Here is a 25,210-nt window from a genome sequence, read left to right as displayed (position 1 = left end):
AATGCAGATGATAGAGGAATCATTAATGCATATCTATTGAGCATTGAGCTGCTTATGAAGCATTTCAAAACCACAGACTTCCAGAGAGTATCACAGCAGTGGTAGAGGAGCAATCAGAACCATATTAGAAAGCATTATGGCTGTTATCAACTTTTTTGCCCCCAAAATTCGAGAGTTGAAAAAAAAAAAAAAGACGTTATAGAAGTGACAGAAGTTGCAGTTCCTCTAGGTGCCACTTGAGTCAATCCCGACAGACTCCTGCATTGAAGTACTTAACTTTAGAGCGAGTTTCACATTCTAATAACTCATCTCAGTTAGGGCGTGCCGGCTCTGACTGGCAGGAGACCAGATATAGTGAGGCCGATCAGGCCTTACTTCCACTATCCTGAATCATTAAACTGAACTTCAAGTTACTGTGAGTGCTCTTGGAGCCTTTTAGAGCGTTTTTAATGGATTATCTTACTAACAATATAGTTTGTTGTCTGGTAAAGGCCATCCGAGACGTTTGTGCTTCACTTTTATTCAATGATATTCTAGTATTTAGTCATCCAGGTCATGATAGTCTAAGAAGCTTGGAAAGTTTGGAAAGCTGTGCTGCCAGTGCAGTTTTGAGATCCCTTCCCAGATGCCTCAACCCCAACTCACATCGTGTGTCAGGTGACCTTAATAGATCACATGATAAGGCCAGGCAAGGTCTCACAATGGTTTCACCTGAAACCATTTTTACACCTTGGCTCCTAAGGGATAATCCAGACTAGGGTTTAAACACCATTTGGTTTTACTTCTCGAACGAGAGTAAAACATCTCCAAGAAACTTAAAGAAGTCCAGTTGCCTTCTTTCCAAACTCCTTAGACATTCTAGTATTTTACTAGTCTCCTACAAAGTAGATAATGTATGTGTATTTGTATTGGAACTGTTTTGTTTAGGAATGTAGCATGCTAACTAAGATAGCAAGTACTAGTCGATAATGTAGCACGCCACCCTTCCATCCATGTAACGTAACTCTCAAAGGTCCAGCATAACTTCTGTCATGCTTGGGAATAGAGTCCAAGAACATTGGGTAAGGTCATGGCAGCTATGTTCATCTTTTATACTGTCTATGTTTTTTTGTTTGTTTGTTTTGTTGTGTTTTTCCTGAGCCACAATTGACCATATTTAGACAAGAAAGTAAAGTTTTCAACTATTTCTTGCTAGTCTGGTTAGTATGTGGATATAAATTGTATAGATGCATCTGAGATCACTCCACTAGTATAGCAACCTGTAAAAACACTTTAACATGCTGCAGAATTGACACAGTCAAACATTATATATGAGATAAGTGAATTTTAAATGCTTCACAAGAGAAAAATACAATGAAAAGGTCCACTTCAATAACTGGCAAACGAACCCTAGCAACAGTTAGGTCTAAGATGTATAACAGTTTAAATAGATGAGTTTTATTAAAAAGTCAAACTAATTACTGTCATGGACTGAAAAATGCTTTTGTGCTTCTTTTTTTTCCCTCTTCCAAGGCCTCTGAATTGTCCTCGCAGCCTTTCAATAACCTGCGTGAGGTGAACACGGTTCAGGAACACTTCTGTCTGTTGGGCTCAGACAAATGAGCCATAAAACCAGCCAGTATAGGTTAGGTATGAGGGCAGAACAGGCATCAGAAGTCAGAAAGACAAAGCTTTTCTCAAAGTTGAAACTAAACAGGGTCATTCGTGACCGTGTACCAACACAGACTGCTAACTCTGAATCAAGTATTGTGGGTGGAGGATGTTTGATTATAATAGATCAGCTGTGATGTTGTTCCAGAGGCTGTCCCAAAGAGAAATGAAGATAAACAGACTGTTTCTGTGTGTTTTCCTGGGCCGCTGTGCAAGAAGTCAAGCTGTACCTAATTTTGCAAACAGTGTACATTTTGCATTTTATGATTCCATCTTAAGAATTATGTCACCATGACAAAAGACGCAAGGGAAAACCTGCTCTTCCACTTAACTGATTTCCTATAAATTGCCAAAAGATCATAAGATTAAACTTACCTTTAGGGCTTCGGAGCGGTTAGCCAGCAGTCTCTCTATGTTCCCAGCAGCCGTTGCCACCAGCTCCTGCGCATTGTTGGACTCCACTCTGAAGTGCTTTCTGTGTTTATGATATATCTAAGACAGTCACAATAAAAATTCTGGGTCAGAAACAACGTAACATCTGTCTATTTTCTATTCACAGACAGATGTAGTGTAACTAAAATTAAGAACGTTACTCTGCATTAGTGCCCATCTTCTATATTTCATCAGCCTCACTGACCAAAGCACAGTGATTTAGAAAAAAAAAAGCCTTATGTAACTGTACCATTTACTCTGCTATGGAATATGTCCCAGCAAGAGTAATAAAAAAAGCACAAATGCCAAACAGCCAATTATTTAGAAGCCTAAAGAGATTTCACTGTCCAACATTCAAAACACAGAGCTGAGGCATGTTCATGTAGGCACTCAGTGAAAGACTGGTATTAAAAATGATACTATTAAATGTTTGATTCGGATTGTACTAATACATTGTTTTATATTTGGAATTTGTGTATGTATAAATACATTTGAATTGAACATATTAATGCTAGTGATTACTATAGCTTTGGGGTGTTTTGAAAGCTGAAAATGAAATTTCCGCACTCGTGTGCATAAGCTGATACCAGCATTTGAGGTTGTAATTTACATGAGTCAGCATAACTGTTCAGGCAGCATTGTAACACCCCTTTTCAACTCCCCCTGTTTTGCACATTAATCTCATTCAGCTGCCCATAAGACTTCCAAATACATTTAATTCTTGTTTGGAGTGATACGCCATCCCAGAACATCAAATGAAAATAGGTTTTGTAATGATTTTTGCCATGTTTTAAGGCTGAATGCTTTTATTCTCAAATGGATCCAAAGTAGCACATGCATTATATCAATCAATGTGGATCTAAAAAGCTTCTTCTCCTTCTCATATGTTTGTGTTTTTGAATGTTTAAGTGTCTGCGTGTGTGTAGGAGCTGTAGCTATCACAGTAGAGAAGTGAAGTTAATCTCATGTGAGTGTGTACAGTGTGCTGGTGAAATGAAATGATGCAGATGCAGCGTTATGTCTAATGAGAGACTACTATATGAAGACTGGTGATGTGTTGTGACACCTGAGGTCGTGCAGAGAGAGCTAATGAGACTAAGAGTATTAAGTGACAGAAATTACACATAATATTTTGTTCTCGTCCTGTAAATATGGATTTGAATAGATATAAATTTATTTATAGAAATCGTTTGTGCACAGTTGGTGCAAACTGTAAAAACAATAACGATTTATTAAGCACAGTGTCAGTACTGGTATTTGGGGTGTATGATAGGTATATGATACCTATGTGTGAGACATGAAAAACTTCAGTTTTGTTAGATATTTATTAGTCTAGGTTAACCCCCATTCAATCTATAATGTGGGATGAACATAGTAGCTATGGCACAAGATTTTCAGAAAATTTGGCCTTGACTTTGAGGTTGAGATCACTGAGATTTGAACTCATCTGAGATGTTTAGTAGATACAAGTATTGTATGAATTTGAAAATGTATTTGTCGCTTTGTTCTTGAGTCACTGCATTCACAAACGTATGTGTCGCCTCCATCACCCATCAAAAAAAGCAGGCAGAGAATTAGTAGGACTCTTTGTGTTGGCTGTGTGGATGCTCTTAAATCTTTGCTCTGATCAAAAACATCAACCAAGAGCGTTGCACCCCTTTATCCACAAATAAGGAGAACTCACTCATATTTCAGTTCACATTTGAAATCTTACTTGGCGTATATGCATGACAGGCAGTCTTACCTCTATTAGGTCCTGCATGCCAGTGGCTGTGTCTGTTAAAGCGATCAAATCTTTTTGCATTTGGTCCACCCATTCCTTTATCCTGTGAACAGAAAAAGAAAGTAGCTGATCATTCCTTGGCTAATAGAAAGTCTAAAAATTTTTTTATTCATTTTGAATGCAGCCATTGCAATCGTATGACGTAAGCTGGCCTTTATTGTTTACTATATCAATACCTATGCTAGATTATCTATATAGATCCACTGGAGGGGAAGCGTGCTATAATAAGTGTTAGACAAGATAATGCATTACTCTACTCCACAAGAGCTGTGCATTAAGGCAAGACCTATTCAAAGTTGGCAGCATGAGAGTATCACATCCTCAGGGGTGAGATGTATTCTTCTGATGTGAAAAAGGACAGAAAGAGAAGAAAGACATAAAAGAGCAAGACAGAGACAGATGAGCGTTTATTAGGCTTTAGATTTATGTAACTTCAAAACACATCAGAACACATCTGAGATTTCGTTGTTCAATTCGAAAATAAATTATTCATTTTATTATTTACTTATTTATCAGCCTTGTTGCATTTTAACACATCAGTACAGTCAGTAATATGCTATGAGATCTACTTTAAGTGATGCCTTCTTTGTCCATGAATTCAGTATGTCTAAACAGTTGGAAGGAAAATGAATGCCCTCCAAGATAGCTATCACCATTTTAAAGTTACTGGTTTCTTGGTTTCCATTAGAGCAACAGCTGCTAGTCGCTGATAGCAGATAATGATAGAGGGTCAGCACACATGACTAGAATAGAATAGAATAGAATAGTCCTTTATTGTCATTGTACATGTACATGTTCACACATCCTAATGAATTAATTTAAAAATAAGACAATATGTTATAATCACCTGGAAGCAGCCTTCAAGAAGATTTAGATTTTACTTGTAGGATTTATGACTGCATGGACTCAATGCTTCGGTCAAAGCAAGGTTCACTGAGCACATTAAGCAGAGTTTGTGAGCCCAGCTGTCCATAAGGAAGAAGGGGTGGGGCATAGCAACAGGTGACTAATGGGGAAACCGTGAGCATGTGTGGATGTGTGGATGTGTGTACTGTAGCTGTGCTCTATAAAGTAGACTTATTGGTCCATTTTTTTCAACAAGAGTTAAACTTAGTCTTGAACAGCTACAAAAAATGTCATCTTCAAAGCATGATTTCACTCATAATTATTTATCCTTTGGAAAAATTATCACTTTTTTTAGTGAACAGTATATTTGAATTAAATCTAAGTGTGAAGCATTGAAAGTTGCAGGGTGAGTTTAGAGCTTTTTTGTGTAAGGGCAATAAACAATAAAATATGGTCCTGAGAAATGATCTAACTACAGTAGCTGGGTAGCTGGGAATTAAAGTGACCATTTCCCTTTTGTGTCTGCTGCTCCTTAGACCCTTTTTATGATAGACTGTAGCATCATGTAATAAAACGAACTGCTAATGTCTCATTCTGCCTTTTTTGTAAGCAGTCTGATTTTTATTTAAATATCACCAGAGTAACTACTAAAAGTAAAAATAGTGTTCTGATTAGTTACATCCATAAACAAACATTCTCCTCTTATCAGATTTTTTTCCTGATCCCATTGCTATAATAAAAGAAATGGTGAAAACGGTTGTGAAAACAAAAGGGAGAAACCATCTAAAAAGGGTCAGTGAGCTGTGCAAGGCCACGCAGCCTGTTGCCTGCAAGGCCACGAGAAGGAGGAACCACATGCAACTGAGCCAAGTGTGAGACCTGCTGGGACTGCAAGACTTTTGGCTCTTAAACTTGTCTCACTGGGCCACCCGCTTATGAAGCAGACAGGCAGTTATTTTATGACAGGCAGTTATTGAAGCCCTTTTTTTCTGCCCAATTTCTAGTCCGAGTAGTTTGAGTACTACTGATCTGTTTTAGCAGTGTCGCCAGACAAGTTTGTGAGTTATGGGAAATGCAGAACCCCACATTGCTCTTGGGTATATGACATTTAGCCTGCTTCACCGTACTTAAAGCCACAGTAGAGTACAGTGAAGTTTTTGTGCAACACATGTCTTTAATATGCAGAAGAGGGGTAATGGATATATTGGAAAAAATGGTAAATGGCCTGCATTTGTATAGTGCTTTACTTGGTCCCTAAGGACCTCAAAGCGCTTTACACGTTCAGTCATCCACCCATTCACACACACATTCACACACTGGTGACGGCAAGCTACATTGTAGCCACAGGAACAAAGGATGTTAAAGTAAAGCTGCATGGCAGAACAAAAACAGGAAAACCTCAGAGGAGATTGATTGATATAGTGAAGGAGGACATGCAAAGATTTGGTGTGACAGAAGAGGACGCTAGTGATAGACTGAGATGGAGGCAGATAACCCGCTTCTTCTATGGTAACCCTAGAAGAAGAAGAAAAAGTACCTTAAATGGAAAAGAAAGTCTGATGAAACAGTTAATAAAAAAAAAACCTTTTTTCTTGTGTCACAGGTAAAAAAAACACTTCTATGATACACCTACGCTTCCTCAATTATAGCTTTTCCAGCAATCGTCCTCGCTCCTCTGTCCTTTAGATGCAACTTTGACATGATGCTAAGATTGATTTACGGCTCAGAGGCAATGATGACAAAGGACAGAATAGATGAGGAGGTAATGAAGTCAATGTTCCTTCCCAGTGAAGAGAGAAAAGAAAAAGGAGAAACTATGATGGAAACCTAAACTGGAGCAGAAGAAAACTGGATTCCAGTGGAAGAAAACAAAAATTAACAGGAGGGTTACTGATTAGATGATTGATCACAAGTAATCACAAAGGCAGATAAAGACAAGAAGTAAAGAAAGAAAAAAAAGAGGGGACTAGTGAAGCACTGACAGTGATGCTTGCCCTCACGATGACTCCGACCTCTGTTCAGCGTCAGAACCAGCTGTCTGTCAGCAGCACAAATGAGCTGAGGGGGCAGCAGCTGGACAAACGGACTTCAACAGGCAAACTGACAGTAAAAGTTTACTAGATAAAAGTTGGCTTCATGTCAGCTTATACTGACTTCCCTGGACTTTAAACATGCTCACACTTTGAGCCTGGAACAGTTTTATACTCGTTAGACACGAAATGAGAAGCTCTCGAACCATCTCACCCACGCATCTTGTTTATGATAGTGAAATGTGACTCAGTGCACATACGGTACAGATCATCCCAGGTTCACTGAATTTAGACAGTTGGGGACACACTTGGTTGGAGTTTAGACAAACAGGTCATCTGAGGGCTCCCGCTCCAACTCTGAAAGGATGACATTAAAATTTCATCACGTTTTTTCCACGTCCTCAGCTGTATGCATAAGTGTGCCAATGAGTTAAACGGTGTGAAATTAAATGAGGTGCTAGCCAGCGATGTCAATATTGCTACAACAGAAGGATAGCACAGCAGAAACTATAGTGTGTATGTCACAAAGCATGACACTTCCTCACTACTAAATGAGCTGCTCCCTTGACGAAAATGATGTGTCTTAATTCGTGCTTGACCCCTGTGACCGTGAGGAAAGTGGTAGCCTCACAGCCACAGGGGAAAGTAGCCCATCCCCCCTTTTCTTTTAGCCTCCATTGCTCTAATGACTACCTCTCTTAGACCATTTGTCATATATACGTGTGTCTATGCGTGCGTACGTCCTTGTGTGTGTGTCCAGGTTCATTTGAAACCAGAGAAAAGTGGGTTGTACAGAGGTTAGATGGGAGTTGCCAGGGTCAAAGGTCAGCAGGAAAAGCATAGACCATTTCAAGAAGCTTTTAATGTAATGAAATTGATGAAATTGACACATTTATGCCTGCGCATTTTGAGTGATGGACCAAAGTATGACAAAACCCTTACTAGTGAAATTGATTAAAAAAAAAAAAAAAAAACTACAGTAAAGGTTTTTTAAAAAAGGTAAAAAAAAGAAAAAGAAAAGAAAAGGGAGGTGAAAAAACATCATTTTCAACATCCTGACTCACCATAACAAGCTTAATGGAGGCCAAGTAGCCTCGCTGAGCCAGTTAAGAGTAGACTGTCATATTCAAGGGTTGAACGCTGGGAAGTGGACACAATCCCAGAATAGAGAACATGACTCAGCATGAAAGCACAGCTGCCTTACTTCTGACCACTTTATCCCCTCTGGCTTACCTATGTGTGACTGCTGAGGAAATTTGTGCTCTTCTCTCTCCCATTTGTACACTTCAAAACCACAACCTCAAGCTGTTAGGTGCTGTGCAGCAATCAGCTTGAGGTTTCATACCCTTTTATAACCGATAATGAGGTTTCATACACAAGTGTAGTGGGGTTCATACATTTAGAGAAGATAAATGTGATTCGATGCTAAAAAGTAGTAAATATAATGCAGCAAGGATTATTGTTCTTCAGTAAGTTAGCATTGTTCAGCTTTCATTGACAAAATTTTAATGGGATTTCTTTTTACAAGTGTTTTTATTTTTACTGCAGAAAATAAGGTATGATTAGCAAATCGTCTTAGGAATAATAGCTTCAAAATTCACATCTGGGGTATTTATATACATACGTCATGTCGAGACCACAAACATATCTAAAGCTTTTATTAACTACAGGCTTTACAACCATTAAAAGTTTTTATTTCTGAGGTTTAAGACTTATGTCTGTAATCCTCCGTTAAAGCCACTTGTCATGAAATAAGTACTAATTAATTAAAAGTGCAACTGTCAACTAAAATTGACATTTTAATGATAATTTCACTCTGAAACTTGGATTTTAATGTCAGGCTTTTGGCCATCATTCCGTTAAGAAGTGAATGCGGGCAGTGAGAGATGCCAAGAAAAAGTTGGAGGAGGAAATGCAAAAGTCAACCTTTTATAATTAAAACGTCTTTAGCAATCCTGTAAACAGAAGTTGTTTTTTTAGACTTTTGACTTTCAACTTCTTAGCAAATCCATAATTCCAAATCAAATGCACAGACTCTAGCAGTGACTGCATTACTTCTTCGTGGCATAAATTTAAGTGTAGATTCAACAAGGTGCTGGAAACATTGCTCCAAGATTTTTCTCCGTAGAAAAATAAAAGCTTCACATAAAAGCTTCACACATTCACTGTTGATTTAACTGCACATACATGTAATGCGAATCTCTTGTTCCACCACATCCCAAAGGTGCTTTGTTGGATTGAAATCTGGTGACTGTGAAGGCCATTTGAGTAAAGTGAACTGATCGTTATGTTCTGGAAAGTAGTTTGAGATGATTTGTGACACGGCACGTTACCCTTCTGGAAGCAGCTATCAGAAGATTGGTAGACTGTGGTCATAAAGGGATGGACATGCACGGGTAGGGCCCAAAGTGTGCCAAGAAAATATCCCCTACACCATTACATGATTAGCAGCCTGACCTGTTGATAGAATGAAAGATGGATCCATGCTTTCCTGTTGCCTAGATTGAATTCTGACTGCCATCTGAAGGAGGCCACAGAAATCAAAGACTCGGCAGTGTTTTTCCAGTCTTTCATTGCCATATTTCATTGAACCCATGTCACGTGCTGCCTCAGTTTCCTGTTCTTAGCAGACAGGAGTGGAAACTGGTGTGTTTTCTACTGCTATATATTGAATTAGGTTACTGTTTACTTCCTATTAGCTATAAGCAGTCTAGCCACTCTCGTCTGACCTCTGGCATCAACAAGGCATTTTTAACCCAGAGAACTGCCAGGCACTGGATATATTCTCTTTTTCAGACCATTCTCTATAAACCACAGAGACGGTTGTGTGGACAGAAATCGCTGTAGGTGAGGAGTTTCTGAAATACTTAGATAAGGACCATTCTGAAAGATCCTACAATGGCAAATAAATTACCCCGGGGAGAGATATTGAGGAGACTGTTGTCTTCAAAGGTAGTTTACTTAGAAAGATGGTTACTGGGCCAAGGGTAACTGGAAATCAACATAAGTAAAGATCGGATATAAGCGGACTGACTGGGGCTAACTCCTGCCCCCCAGACAGGAAGTGGTATTTTCAATATGCTTTAACAACATGAACACATTTTTTAGATAAATGTCTCAAACTGTCCTTGAATACGACTTTGTTTCTACTTTTCAAATAGTGAAGCCCCATCATTCAGAGTTTACATGAAAAGCACACAGAATTTTTCAACGGGTGTGGAGTTTGTAATCCAGCATTAAAAGACGGTTCCCAGATGGAGTTCAGTAGGACTTCCTCCCAGTATTTTTCTCCTATCTGTACTTTTATACCAAATGTATTTCTACATCTTTATGAGGAAGCAGCAAGGGATTTTTAAATAAATACCCCACAGACTGTATTCTTATGTTTTTTGCTGTCAAAGCGTTTGAAGAGTTTGTCATAAAACACTTTTTTTTTCACATCTCACTGGTTAGCAGGCACTAGCAGTTCGATGGCAGCCAAGTCTTCTCATCTCACTTGAAATGTATTGTATTAATAGTCCAATTTCATGCAGCATGAAGTAAATCTAGGAAAAAGCACATCCGTTTCTTTGTTTTCAAACATGACCTTACATTGTCATTCAGCAGTTGGGGTTTTCAAGTACGCCCAAATCATTTCCAAGCCTTATTGCTAGACTTTTTGTTTTCTTTCCTTCTGTTTTACTCACAGAGAAAAAAAGCAAACAAATCTGACACCCAGAGCCGAGTGAAAATCTAGAATATTGATTAAGCATTGTTGGACGTCATCCTTACTGAATCACTGAAAAATCAGCCTCACACCACCTCAGAGGCCCAGCATGCTCGTGTGCAAGCAGCGCACAAGAATCCAGGGCTCAATATCCAATCTTAGAATTTCCACTCCAGCGCCCTCTTGCCTTGTAAACATCCTCATGTTTTTATACTCTGAAGCCAGTCTGCAGATCCACATCTGATCTCTTAATTCCATCAAAACTGTCACGGAAAAAGCATCCAAAAGCAAACCCCCTCCCTCCTTAAGTCCCATCAAGTTGAGTTATGGTTTCCAAGAGTGGGTGACAGTTTGAAAGCTAAAATCCTCCTCTAATAGTAGTAATTTGGGCTTCTAATCTGTTCTTAGAGAAGAACAAGCCTGATACTATTACTGGAAGCTGAGAACATGCACAAAAAGGATAGGGATGTTTGAGGATGCCAGAATGGATGTAATTGAGCCATTGGGGGATAGTGCATCTAATAAGCAGCAAGCTTGACAGAGCATTGGAGAAGACAAACAGTCACTTTCTGCCCCTCTTCCTGTCTTTTTCTTCGTGCCTTTCCCTCCTTTCTTACATGGGCTTTATCCCTCTGGTGTAAAGCTACCACTAATGGCTTAGTATACTATTTCTGCTTGGGTCTTTCCTCTTAATTCACTTTATTTTGTCTTTCTCCCTCCAGCAGTGACACTGCTGTCTGTCTGTTGTGTCTAATTTTGCAAATTAGGACTTCATATAGTGAAAGCTTACATTTCCATCACATAACCTACCTATTGCTTCCTTACCAAGTTTAAATGAACTCGGAGTGCTAGAACTTTCCTTCCTCTGCCCCTCCCCCAGCTGGTTTTCCTCCTCCTACATGTATCACAACAAAGTACAAAGGAGACAAGTGATGATATCTTCTCCTTTATTGAGGTCAATAACACCATAATTGCAGGCTTTGTAAATGTCTCTCGGCCTCATTATCCTCTATGGTAGGACGTTATTGATGCTTCAGCCTCTCCTCTATATTTTCCTCTTAGCGAGTCATGCAGAGCGTTTTAGCCTAGCCCCCTGCCTAGCTCTGAAGAGCTCTGTTTAAGTAAAGCCTTGACAGTATTTATTTTTTGTGCTCTATCAAGCACTTACGTGAGGGTAATTACAGTTGCGGAAGAGCTGACTTGACATTGCATGAGATAACTTTGAAATGATGGGGCAATGCTGGTGGGCAGTCGTGCATGGAGAGACAAGGTGTAGGTTACAGGAAGTTGATTCCACTGGGACTGGTTTTATAGGTGAACTTGAATATTGAATTATATTGTTATGCTAAACTGAACTTCTGAGCAACACTTCAGGTGTTTACTTAGCTTTGAATGGCAGGATTTGTGGGATGTTGCTTCATGTTTTAACTGTGTGGGGCTTCCTGGTCAAAGACAATTACATAATAATCAGATCATTTGAGCACCAAAAGTACCACAAGGTATATTTACAGAAATCTTTCAAGTTCTTTTTCAGTTATTCATTTCTTTAGCACAGCTTAATTTTAATGCCTTGTGTAACACTTTTGGATGTCACAGAAAAAATAAATTAATGATGCTCAAAGTAAGATGATAGTGTCTTCCGAGTTTCTGTGAAATTAACTAGAGAAAAAAAACCATAAGATGTCCAAGAATTACAGCTGTCACAGAAGATGAGCTCAAAGTGACAGCCTGAGAAATGGTCCCCAAAAAGGACACTTTTGCAGGAGAGAGCATACATTTGTTATAGTTTTTTGGGGGGCGTTGGTTTCTTTGTTTGTGTTTTTTTTGAGGCTGTGGCTTTTCTAAATGTTTTGACTGGAAGATCACATATCAATGTAAACTGATATACTGTATATCAATAGATAGATAATGATCCAAAGACATTATTCCAGATTCTCAAACCTAAGGACTGACTCTTGACAAAACTGTGACTGTCAATCAAATTAATCAAAATATTTAAATATGTTATATAGGCTCAGGTTTGACATTTTATTAGAAATAAATATATAGAACATTGTAGCTGGTCCCTTATTTCCCAAGTGGTGGCACAGGAAATGGATGAGAATGTCAAGAATTTCAGCAAAGAAGCATTTCCTGGCGCAACCCTCAATTTATCCAGGCTTGGGACTGGCACACTTCTTTTAGTTAAAAAAAGATCACCCTAGTAGCTGGACATTACTGTAGAGCAGGGGAAAAAAACATTAAAAAGTTACGTACATGTACATCGCAGCTATTTGACTAGACGATTACGTCCTCTGCTAATGCCTTTGCCCAACCTCCACCTCTCAACTACTTTTTTAAAAAAAAAATCCTTTTAGTTTTTCAGCAAATACAGATTGCCTTCATGGCTTTCTGCCAGACAGGCACTCGAAAACGATGGTAATCAGTATATTTTAACCAATGCACGATCTTTCCCCCAATCCTTACCAAATAGTTTTGTTGCCTAAACTGCAGGCAAACTTCTCCCGTTAGCTCAGATACCACCACCTGTTGGCAGAAAAATCTTTCTTCTACTTTTGTCCCTAGCTGGTGGCTGGCAGGGGAGGTTGTCCTCAAAGCCAATACGTCGCTGTGGGTGCCGTAGGGTTTCCATCTTGGTCAATGATGCACTTCCAGGCCTTGTGGTCTCTTGCCTTCACCTTTGCTTCCTCGAGGGTTAGACGTCCTTGTCTAAGATTGTCTTCAATTTGCTTGATCCAAGTCTGCTTGGGCACGTCACGCTTGATTCTCCAGTGGGCGGGTTGCTGCTGCATCAAAAGGCAATGATTTCTCATGTGGCAGATGTGGCCAAACCATTGCAGTCATCGCTTCCTAATCAACTCTTCCACTGGGCCTGCTGGTGACATTGACTACGTATCACGCTGCTGATGATCACAGAGGGATCGCAGCGCATTTGGAAGACCTCAAGCTTGTTGAGGTCATGTTTGAGGATCTCCGACCCATAGGGAAGAATGGGCAATACCGGTGTGCGGTACAGGTGAATTTTGGTGGTAAGGGTGACGTTTGTCTTCTTCCAGATGTGCCATCGGAGGGAGGTGAAAGCTGCCGCTGCTTGACCAATTCTTGAATGTATTTCCACTGTTGATGCCCAGTAGCATCTTTTGATATGGGCGACATGGGCGGTTGCCCAGGGCGGCATCGTGGTGGGGGCGGCATCACGGACATCGGCAAAAAAGTTGCTCGTACTCATACTCTCCCGACATCATGCCAGTGCATTTTGGGGATGTCATAGGCACCGATTGGTTTTCTATCGCACATTTGCTGGGAGTAAGGGCGGGGGATTCTTTGGCTGGCTGGAGCGGCATCTAATAATCTACCCGCAAAATAAAACAAAATAAAAACAAACCAACAAACAGGAAAACACCAGACATTATGATACAGGCTTATAATTTGCATCGAAGTTTTTTTGAAATTCTATACGTGAAAAGTGAGCGCGAGAGCCCTCGGTGACGAGACAACGAGGCTCCAGTTACAGCAGTGCAAGTAAACAAACAATAAATATAAGAAGAGTAAGAATATAAATATACACTTTAGGACTACGGGTGAAGGGATCAATAACAATGTATAATTTACAGTTTAATGATTTAAAGTCTCACACAACCTGTCGAAAGGGCAGGGGGGCCAGCTGCTTCCAAATAGAGCACATTTCATTCATAATGTTGTCAATCCAAGCCCATTATGTATTCATGATTTGAATCCTGGGTTGTGCAAAATCCCAGAAATAAATCCGAGACAAAGTGAATCTGTGAACCAAGGTGTAGGTCTATTAGGTTATGTCGTGGTCATCCACGGGTTGGGGGATAGGTGTTCATACTGGAGTGCAAAACTAAAACCAATGGAAGATGGACAAGAAATGTTCAAAGCCTTCAGGTGCTCAGTTTAGAAAAAAGAGAAAAGAAGAGGAGGAGAAACGAGCAAAAGATACAGGTAAGCAGATGTGTCATTGGATAATGACAGGTCATGTATCCTGAAACAATCAGAATCAGAATACTTTATAATCCCTAAGGAAATTATGTGGGTTACAGTTGCTCCAAGAAGAAACTGAAAAATAGTAACGGTAACAGACTACACTCCAAACAATAAATTATGTTACAGATTTTACACATTTAAGAAACTGCACTAATATATACAGAGTCCAGCTCCATCCCCACAACATTACTGGCCTTGTGGGTCAGTTTATTTAGTCTGTTGGCATCTGTGATCCTCAACTTGCTGCAACAGCATAGAGCAGGGGTAGGCAACCTTTCTGATGACGAGCCTAAAATTTCCTCAGAAGTCAGTGTGCTATTTGATTGCATTAGCAATAAATTTAATAACACTCTATATTAACAGTTACACACTATATAGAACCACTTTATAGAATTATATTTGTTTGCAGATGTTGGCAGCTATCAGCGAAGAGTTATCAGCTATTTTGAAACAAAAAAAAGACACTTTTTATCCATAACAAGAACTCCATAACAGCAAATGAACTGTACAACAGAAAATGCAAATGCTATTTATGGTCTCCTCACAACAATGATAAGAAAAATAAACTGTGCCAATATGGCATGTCTGTTAATAAACATGTTAATCTGATCTCTGGTCTCCCACTCAGAGACACAGGTCTCCGAGTGTCCATCAATTAGACGGCTACCTGAGGACACTCTTCATGTGACAGAAAATCTGCTCACACAGATATGTAGAGCCAAATACTGTCAATAGGGCCTCTGCAATGTTCTGAAGACAGTTAAACTTGTCAGGTAGTGATGTCCAGCAGGTGAAAATGCAAGCTCCATGAACACGCACAGCTATGGATTCCAGCTGCTTCGATGTTGCATTAACTGGCATTAACTCAGCCAGTTAATGCAAGACAAATCTAGCTGCTCATACATACACCTGAAAATCCCAAAAATGCATTGTGAATTCTGTCTCGAGTCTACAGATGTATCCGTGTATTTCCGTGGTGCTGATGCTGAGCGGACAGCTCCTGAAGCATTTGAAGTGTCGAAATGTGGAAAGCTAACAACATCCCTCTCACCGGTAGGCTAAGTTATTTTTAGCCAATTACAAGTTGAATCTGATAGTTGAGGTTGTTAGCTAAGATACCGTCATTAACACGCAGCACAACTAATGTGTCTATGCGAGCTATTTGCGATGTGCACCGCCATTTATTTTTTAATGCACCTTCTCAGATTAATTCACTGCGTGTTGTGCCCAGGGCTGGACTGGGACAAAAAACTCGTCCCGGACATTTTGACTAAAGACCGGCCCACCAGGTATTAAAGCCATAAAGCCTTTGAATGAAAACTAACGCTGTTGTGACAGTGATGTACACGGTCTTGTTGGTATATGTATGATTTCTATACATTTTACATCAGATAAAAACTTTGGTTCTAAGCTTCATATAATTATTTAATAACAGCCAGACATTTTAAATGAGAATAAGAAAGTATTTCTTTGTGCCCCCCTTTCCCTGTTAATGCCCTACCTGGCCCCCCTGGCAAAACTTTGCTAGACCTGCCCCTGCACAGTTACCAGCTGTCAGCTACGTAGAAAAGGTTCCTGGTGTAAGTTGTCTCTCAGGAACAGTTCATAACTTCCCTTCAACTAATTCATGTCACCTAAAAGGTAAACCTGTTTCTCCAGCACGTGTTCAGCTCTGATGATTCAGTAAGGACATCTCCTGGTTTCAGTAGCAACAGGAGAGGGAGGGTGAGAGAATGAGAGAAGAAGAGGCAGCTGTGCAGCGTAAAGACAGAATAACTCCAGCTTTCTGTCTTTTTCCATTCTAGCTGAAGTCCGGGACAAACTGCATTCCTTTTCAGCTCAATACGAAACGCGTAATATTTTCTCTGAATGCGGGACGATTCCGTTTTTTTACGGGACGGTTGACAACTCTACTAACTAACCTTATGGATAAAATAAAGTTCACTATCAGTAACATCATAGCACCCACCCAGCTGTATAGAAACTCCGTCATGCTAGCTAGCAAGTTATTGTAACTGACTGTAAAAAGTTAGCACAACGAAAATAAACTACACCTAAACTTGGTTTATATCTGACCCAGATAGACTGCAGGTTATAACTTCTTACCTGAAGTTCAGTTCACCTGACACTCGGACCGGCGGTTGCCTCGGGTCTCTCCTCTTGCCTCCCCTTTCTCTCATCCGCCTGCTGGCCTCCACCACTTGCTAATGTGACTGAATCTGTGGAAGCTACGCCATAGCCACCACCAAACAACTGAGTTATTTTTACACACCGGCCAGCACCTGGCCAATCCACCACCTTTCATTGTTTATACCGTTACAAAAAAAAAAAAAAAATCATCGGCCCATAAAGACGAAAAATCACCATCGGCCCACCGGGCAAATGCCCGATATGCCCGATAGCCAGTCCAGCTATCGTCGTGCCATCAGTTAACCCTTCGTGCCTAGGGTTGCCGACTCCTGGCATAGAGGATAGCACTGACCACAACAGAGATACAACAAGATAACATTAATTAGTAGGGATAGCAAAAACTTCTGTTTATGTTTGTTAGCCACTTGGCTATGATAGTAAACAGTACACACTGATGTAGCTTACTGAATCTTTTGAACAGTGTTCGCCCAGGGCACCAAACAGACTAGGACCGCCACTGTTGATGCCACTTTATTTTCTTGCAGAGAAATAACTGAGTCTTGTGGAAGAAGGAATAAATAGGTAGTTAAGAGCAATATCCATTCATTTGCTTAACCGCTTATCTAACTTAGGGCTACCTGTCTAAAAAGCCATTATTGTGGTGTATTGAAGTGTTCTTATTTCTACATTTAGTTGTTTTAATTCTTTTTTCTCATCCATAAATCTACTGTGCTACAAAAAACAACCTTCCTCCCTTCACTCATCTATTTACAAGAAATACAAGGTAACAAATTCCGACTGGGCCATTTGGTTATCTGAGCACTGCTCTGTTTGTCTCTGACAGCATGAGACTGCCACAGGGGAACTGGGGTCAGACTTTTTTCCCTACCCTTGCCCACGTTTGACCTCACACTCTGAAGCACGACGAGCTGGGACTGACTCTCTGTCCTCTTAGCCAATAGTCGACCTCCTCCCCACCATCCATGTCAAACGCCGTGTATTTAACAGCTTCCATTGTATAACCTCTCCCTGCAGGTGTCTCAACACATTAAATCAGAGAAAGCAGAATTGTTGTGACACCTGAAAGTGTCTGTACTTGCTGCAGAGAAATTTCACCTACTGGTGAGATACCAGCACTGTGTAAAGAAAAACAGCAGTAACTCAATTAAGATTACGCTTTCTGTGTGCACTTTTTAAAAGGTTTGCCATCAGACATACTTGTGTCTAAAAAAAAAAAAAAAAAAAAAAAAAAGACTTCTTTGGTGAATTTACCAAGAGCACAACACTATATCCACATTCTGAATGTACAACCAGTTTGAATCACTGTCAACTTGGACATACTCTCACTGCATGTCCGAGTCAAAGCCACCGTCACAATATACCAACTTGACTCACATTGTCACCTTGATAAGCCTCTTGATCCATAAGACACAGCACTTAACGTAAAGATGAACTGGACTGATAGAAATTGATTCACATCTCTTGTATCAATATCACAATGGTTTCTTTTATTATTGTACATTTTTGGCCACAGTAAGCATGTAGTGGAAATCTAATTTCATGACATTATGTACAATCTTTCATCCTTTAGTCTTTGAAAACAAAGCTATAACAAAAGTTTTTATTCTTTTCAACTATTTCAGTGCATTTACTCTTCCTCTTACTCATCCTCACCCCTCCAGCTGTCTTTCCCCGTGCGACATGTCATTTTGAACTCTGCTCAGATGACTAAACCTCCACATCTCTGTCACCTTCACACTTTCTGAGCAAACTCCCTACCCAGCCATCCATACATCAGACCCTACCCTTCAGCCTCACTACACATACAGACTATCTTGGATGGACGATGTGTATAAATAGAGATTTGAAAGCCCCCTCTAGCCACAATGTCCAATTAACGTCATTCTAAACGCCTACACAAGCAGACTAGTGTTAGTGCTACACTGAGTACTAGTCTCCCCTGACGGCTACACACAGTGCCAGTGTTGGTGTCTGAGGACCGCTGCTCTTATGTCTCAATGCAGCTCCATTAAGGGGCTCGAGAGGCACCATCACAAGCCATCATGGGCCTCGCTCAAAATATAACACATCAGATGGGCTTACAGTGTGTTTTATCCACTTAAAGCTACTAGTGCTACTAGTGCGTTATTATAATAACTTACTGAGTCGTTAACCACAGCTCTAAATATTTATAGGAAACACTTAATGAACTCTCACAAATTAAAATTCTTCATAAGGCAGTGATACTTTTTCTTTCTGTCAAATTGTTTAATTAAATGATTATGTTGTTCATGATCATGTTGCTTTCTTGTGCCGTGTATCAAGCTTGATGACACATTTCTGGCTCATGCAAATACAGACAGAACAGACAAGAGAAGCCACAGGGTATGATGTTCAACTTTCAGTCACAAACAGCCTCTCTCTTCAAACATCTGCCGCTTTCACACTGCTCTTCTGTATCTTTGCCGCTATATTACTTGACTAACTTTTGATAGCTTCCCTAAAATATCCTAAATTTCTGCCTTGAACTGTAGTGCCCTTGCTTTCTGTTTCAACATACAGATGTGCTTCCTGTACCAAAGAGGGCTGCTATCCCAACAGCTGTTAACTATTCCCAGGGTTTCCCAGGCAACGGTGCAATGGAAAATTCTTGGGATTTTTCATGTGAGCTTTTTTTCCTCCCCACATTTCTTCTTCACGTAAGTTGGAAGTGTTAATGTACCATATGTGTATGTATGTGTGTCTTTTTCCTTACAAATCCAAGTCAGACCTTAAGGAAAACTCACGCAGAAGAACGCTCAAAACTTCTGCCGAGGGGAGGGCGATTTATGGGAAGCCCCCTGCCACTCTACGCCTCTCTATCTTTACCTATACAGCTGTGTCAGGACACTTAACACCCCCGTCCCCAAAGACAGAGGTCCTGGATAAATATAGTCAGAGCTCAGACTGGGGCAAAGGAAAATGAGTGAGTAGATGAGAAGAAAAAACACAAATGAGTGAGAAATTAAAGGGTGAGGTGTATTAAAAAAAAAAAAAAAGCAAAAGAAATGTGAAAGAGTCAAGGAAAATAAAGTGAGTAAATAGCAAACGTTATTCGCGGTCAAAGATTTTGCACTGTTGCATGTTTATGTGTAACAGATATTACCCCGTCAGCTGCCTGATTCTGAGCGTGCCTCCTGAAATATACCTGCTGGCACTAACTCCCTTACAGCCAAGACGAAGTCACAGCCAAGGAAACCCTGGACGGCCCCGAGCAGATCATTTCCATCTGCTGCTCATTACATTCGATTCATCCTTTTCAAATCTCTCCCGTATTATCAGTGTCATAATCCAAGTTAGATTTGACACTGGAATGAAATTTGAAGGGAAATCTAATTTAATGAATGCATTTGTCTTTGTTTTGTTTTGTTTTTTCATTAGATGAGACATTCTTAATCGCCCAGTCTTTGCCAAAGCACGAAAGAAGAAAGGCTCTACGGCTCTGTGACTCAATCAGCAAACAAAGCCCACAGCCTTTTGACTAAAATAAAGCAGAATTTATAAAAATAAAAATCATAAAGTAATAATGTTTTGGACACAGAGGCTATGGCTAGCATGATTCTCCAGGGTTACAAGTTTTTTGAGCCTGCTCTTCAGCTCAGTGATGATGTAATGGAAATTTGCATGTAAAAGTATTAACACGTTTTCTTTCCTGCAAGGCAAAAACTCAACTAATTGTATTATTAGAGCAGATTAAAGCCATGATTATTGTCTTTATCAGCATATTAGACTTTGTTTTTGCTCCTGCAACCTATTCCATTTTATGACTGAGCTGTTCAGCAGCAGTGACACCAAGCACCTGGGATCTAGAGGAAGTCTGGCAGTGAACTAAGGTGCACACGTCTGGCATCTTCTAGAAACTGAGCCATCATTACAGGCCACTGTTGGTGCCAGCCTACTGGGATGATTGAGTGTCGAGTCAAACCTCAAGGAAACTATGCCTGATTAATAAAGGGGGGGAAACTTATGAAGAAAACTCATAGAAATCTCTTTTGTAAGCAGCTGGACATAAAGCCTAAAAACTAGTAAAGGATAATCATAGCCTAACAAATTCAAACTAAAAGCACTTTTAAAGAACTGACTAATATTTCAGATCCTATTAAATCGTATATATACATCCAACATCTGCTCATGTTAGAAGGCATCGTCTCCCTTACCACTCAGCTAATCGATGAACTAAAAATTTACACAGAAGATGAAATTAATAATAATTGAGGGTTTAATTTCCAAGTAATTAAGTGTAAAAACAAGCAAAATTTCCCCAGCTTACACTGCAAATACATTGTACCTTTATGGATGTAGGCATTATTATTAAAGTCCTTTTCTTCAACTTTGATTTTAGCATTTCGGCTATTGTTGTCTTAAATAAACCAGATTTGAACAGGAGGGTTGAGTACAAAGTTATCAGCTAACATCATAAAACTAGGCTGGCATGGTGCAACCATAAACAAACAGCATGTGTCCAATGTACAGACACTTGCTAATGCAGTACACAGTAATAAATAATACACAAATCATCAAAATCTGAGCACAGATTTTCCTTTTTCTTTTTTTTTGTGCAGGCTGTTAGTGCCAGACTGTATACACAAGATGGACATAGCCATTGGGACACCACTCACTGGTTTGGCTGCATTTACAAACAGTATGGGTGTAAGAGGGAGAGACAGATTTCAGCTAATTAGTGCTAAGGAACAGACTAAAGAAGAAATGCTAAAATGTCTGTCCTAAAAACGAAATAAAATTAAACAAAACACACAGTTATGTTAAAAATGCTCAGTTGAAACGGTTGAAAGGTGTGGTTCGTTGGCTTAAATCACTGGAAGTGACGCCTCTAGTGGCTACAGAAGCGCCTTTGTTGGCATCTGCCACTGAAAGAAAAGCAATGACCATAATAAGCAGTATCACTAGGTGAGTCCTATAAGATTTCATTGCTTTATTGTGAATTAGACAGATACCAAGGCACTTTTTGTGCCAGCAAAGACAAAGATATGTTTGTTCCTAGGAACTTTGATGCTCCTATGCTGGCTTGAAAAAAAACCCCTACAAATCCCCGAACCTAAAATCAAAAATTGTATCTTTACAATTTGTTTTCAATATGAACTGGTAATAAATGTTGAACTAGTCCTTTAAGTTCACAGAGGGCTCAATGTGAAGCTTGCTTTCACTTTAAGTGTGGTTTTATATACTTATATATATGTACATGATTTATATCTTGCTGCTTTCTTTTGATATCAAGCATTTCCTCACATTATGCCAACTAATTGCCAGAGATGAGGCCACAAACACAAGACGCATGGCGCTTTAGCTGGTTGAGCATGAAATCTAGTTAGCTTTAAAAAAAAAAAAGCAAGTGAGAGTGGGAGAAACAGAGCAGAGGGTGACAGAAAGTGTGGAAATTAGTAGGATGAAGATAAAACAAGCTATATGTGTCAGTGACCAGGGTGGAAGCCAGGAACAAGCATATGATCAAGCTTTAGATCAGAAGGGAACGTTAGCACAATGAAATGGCACATAGCAGCAAAACATTTGGACATTTTCTGTGTATTTGGCTGCAAGTGTGGTAACAGTCAGCTGCACGTTGGCAGGATTTATGTAGCAAAATGTCCATATATTATATATGTTTGTAATCAATAAGGCCAAGTAGTCCGGATTTTCATTTTGTCTCCTTTTCTCTTTATCTCCATCATGTCTTTTTATCGTTCCTGATCTAACAGTGTGTTTGAATGGTGCAGAGATCTCTGGGGCACAGTCTATGACATCAGACTTTGCATTTCAGATTTGATGATGTTAATCATCTGCCTTTTGGCAACAAAACAAGCCGAGAGGGGAGAGCTAAAGAGACACATAGGGAGAAGACGGACAGAGGAAGAACGAGACGGAAACAGAGCGATGAGAAACAGAGTGAGAAGGCGTGGAGGGGGGGCTGAGAGGAGGAGAGGGGACATGAAGATCTGAGAACAGACAGATGCTGGCATGTGAGGTTAGAGATGGAGCCTAGAGATACAGTCACACTTCGAGTCCATGAGATAGGGAGGGGAACGGAGGAGAAGGAAGGAGTGAAGGAAGCAAGGAATAAAGGGGAAAAAGGAAAGTAACACAGAAAGAAATAATAGTATAGAAAGTGTATGTAGTCATAAACACTGAGCTACTTAAGAACCACATTTCTGAATTTCTTTAAGGGAAACGGGCTGGGTCGGTCTCTCCATCGTTGCCCTTCTACTTTCTCTGTTTTGCTCTGTGACTTTCACCTTGAGGAGTCGACGTGAAGCTTGTCACTCAAAATCACTGTCACTACAACAGTATACAAACACTGGCTGAAATTGCTCACAGTGAAACAGCACGAATTAAAAGAAGCTGTGCACTGACTGATGCTTTTTTTTTTATTACTGGTGGCTAGGAATATGTTTTTAAGAAGGCGCATTACAACTGTGGGTTTATAGTTTGACTCTGGCGTGCTTTCTTCTGAAATAAATACTCATATTTGCAAAATAAAAGAGTGAACATGCACCAGCGAGTGAACGTCCACACCAACATGAATATCATGTACACAACCCACAGATCAATCCACTTAGTGCCGATGAAATATAGGGAGTAGGCTGGCCACTCTGCGAGTCTGACATCACCATATTCAGCCATTAGGCTAAGTGCCATCATAGCTCATCATCTCTCTAGGACTGAACTTGGGCTGCATTTAAACCCAAAACCTGTAGTCCTGGCTCCTTTAGAACCATCTGGAATATCTTAAACCTGTTGATTAAGTGTGAGGTTCAGCATGTCAGCCGAACAGGCTTGCACTCCTACACTTTTGCTTAATTTGGGCTGCGGACAGATCATCTGTTACATCTATTAATGCTGCAGTGCAAATATGGAAGGTCAAATTTAGACAGAGCCAGAGATAGCTTGACTGTGCAAGCGATATCTCTACTTGATGGCATGGGTTTGTAAACCGAGTTAACATCTTGCAGGGCAAACAGAGTTTTCCACACTGAGCTGAAGTACTGGTCTGCATGCTGGAAATCACAAGAAACTAAACTTTTAAGGAAGGTTTGAGACAACTTTATCACCAATTGCCTAATCAATGCAAGGTGATATTGAAATGTGTCCAGCAAAATAGGGAACTAATATTTTATTTGGAAAACCAATCATCATTTGTACTAATCAAGTAACCGTCATGATGAATACATTTACCATTATTCATCAATATTATCAGCAGAAGACAAAAATATCAATATTCTGGATAAATAATGGATTAACTGTCATTTTACCCGTCAATAACCAACTGCTGTCAAAAAAGACAAACTGAGGAGTATGCTTTCTATATGCTTTCCTATTTACAGTTCAAACTTCATGCATTGTAAACAAATGTGATTCATTACAGCAATCTACACATATAGCCAAATGTCAGAACTATCTGTGGACATGGTTAAGAGAAAGTTCAGACCTTAGTCTCCCTTCTTGGGATGATTCATGTGACAGTCCGCCATATGTCACACTGCTGCAGGCTGGCAATAAATGGGAAGCAGCTTTTAATATCATATTTCACAAAGTTAAAGTAACGGACAAAGCCAGTGTACAATCCTCATCATCAGTTGGCAAGAAGGAGGACTGTTCTGCTTCCGAGAGAATTTCCCACAAAGTGCGCGTTCACAAACTTAATGTAAGCTTTAGAAGCATATTTAGCACCACGTTTCTCTTTAAGTGATTACCAGGCTGCTTTGCATCTACCGTATATCTCCGAACATGCCATATAATGACACAGGTTCAGAAAAAAGAACCACATAAAAATTTCTATGATACAACACCGTATTACTTTAAAAAGCCAACAGGCTGTTTTCAGCTGTACAGTACTCACATCTGCGATGTTGGGAATTGCCCGCTCGACTCAGACGAAACGGTCGCCAAGAGTAGGAATAGACAAAGTGAGTAATCCATATCTTTGTTAATTTCCCTAAAGCAGGATTCAGCAGATGAACAAAAAAAAAATGGAGAAAAAAAGAAGAAGAATTGCCCACAAATCCAAAGCGCCGCTCGTACTTCTCAAACCAAACGCCTCACACCGCCATCGGTGCGCGTTTGGAAACAAATCTCATCCGATAGCTATGTTCTCCCCACCGATGGAGTTGAAGGAGTGTGTTCTTTTTTTGGAGTGGGGGTGTAGCGTGTGTATCTGTGTGTGTGAGAGAGAGACACTCTTAAGTGAGTGTTTCAAACTGGAATAGGCTGTTAGAGCAAATCTCAAGCGTGTGTCCAAAAGATTTATAAAATAAATTTTAAAAAAAAAACAAAAAAACAGGAGAAAAGGGGAGGGCGCATTTACAGTAGAGCTCAAGCTCGGCCGGCAGAGCGGTGCCACTCCGCACACTGCAAAAAACATCGTGGGTTCGCGGGGATGAACACGAGGGGTGGAAGTGTGTTTGAGTGATTGTGATGATTTCACCCAAGTTGTGCATGGCTCGGAAAAAAAAACCTCGCAGTTTATTTCGAAAGTCTTTTAGAAATCTTTACACAAATGGGAAAAGTCAATCTATGCGTAGACATGTACACGTGACCTAATTTAAGATTTTAGGTAACTTTAAAAAATTAGAA

General features: G+C 39.9%; 1 protein-coding gene across 5 annotated transcripts in view; it reads right to left on the bottom strand.

The window, feature by feature from the left end:
* Positions 1-24,898, bottom strand: part of cacna2d1a (calcium channel, voltage-dependent, alpha 2/delta subunit 1a) — a 100,095-nt gene extending 75,197 nt beyond the window's left edge. For 3 of the 5 annotated variants that reach the window (XM_005930258.2, XM_005930260.2, XM_005930261.2), the window contains exons 1-3: positions 24,477-24,898; positions 3,827-3,908; positions 2,026-2,142 (exon numbers count right to left, since the gene is read on the bottom strand). In XM_005930258.2, coding sequence (XP_005930320.1) covers positions 2,026-2,142; positions 3,827-3,908; positions 24,477-24,556 — 279 coding nt within the window. In that variant the 5' untranslated portion in view covers positions 24,557-24,898. The remainder of the gene's footprint in view (positions 1-2,025; positions 2,143-3,826; positions 3,909-24,476) is intronic. The other 2 variants (XM_005930259.2, XM_014336133.2) reach the window with 1 other exon arrangement.
* Positions 24,899-25,210: the final 312 nt, after the last annotated feature.

Source organism: Haplochromis burtoni, unplaced genomic scaffold (genome assembly GCF_018398535.1).
Source record: "Haplochromis burtoni strain Fernald_Lab_line unplaced genomic scaffold, NCSU_Asbu1 Contig_131, whole genome shotgun sequence".
NCBI classification, from domain to species: domain Eukaryota; kingdom Metazoa; phylum Chordata; class Actinopteri; order Cichliformes; family Cichlidae; genus Haplochromis; species Haplochromis burtoni.
Note: the sequence above shows the minus strand (reverse complement) of the source record. Positions and strands in the feature narration are given on the sequence as shown.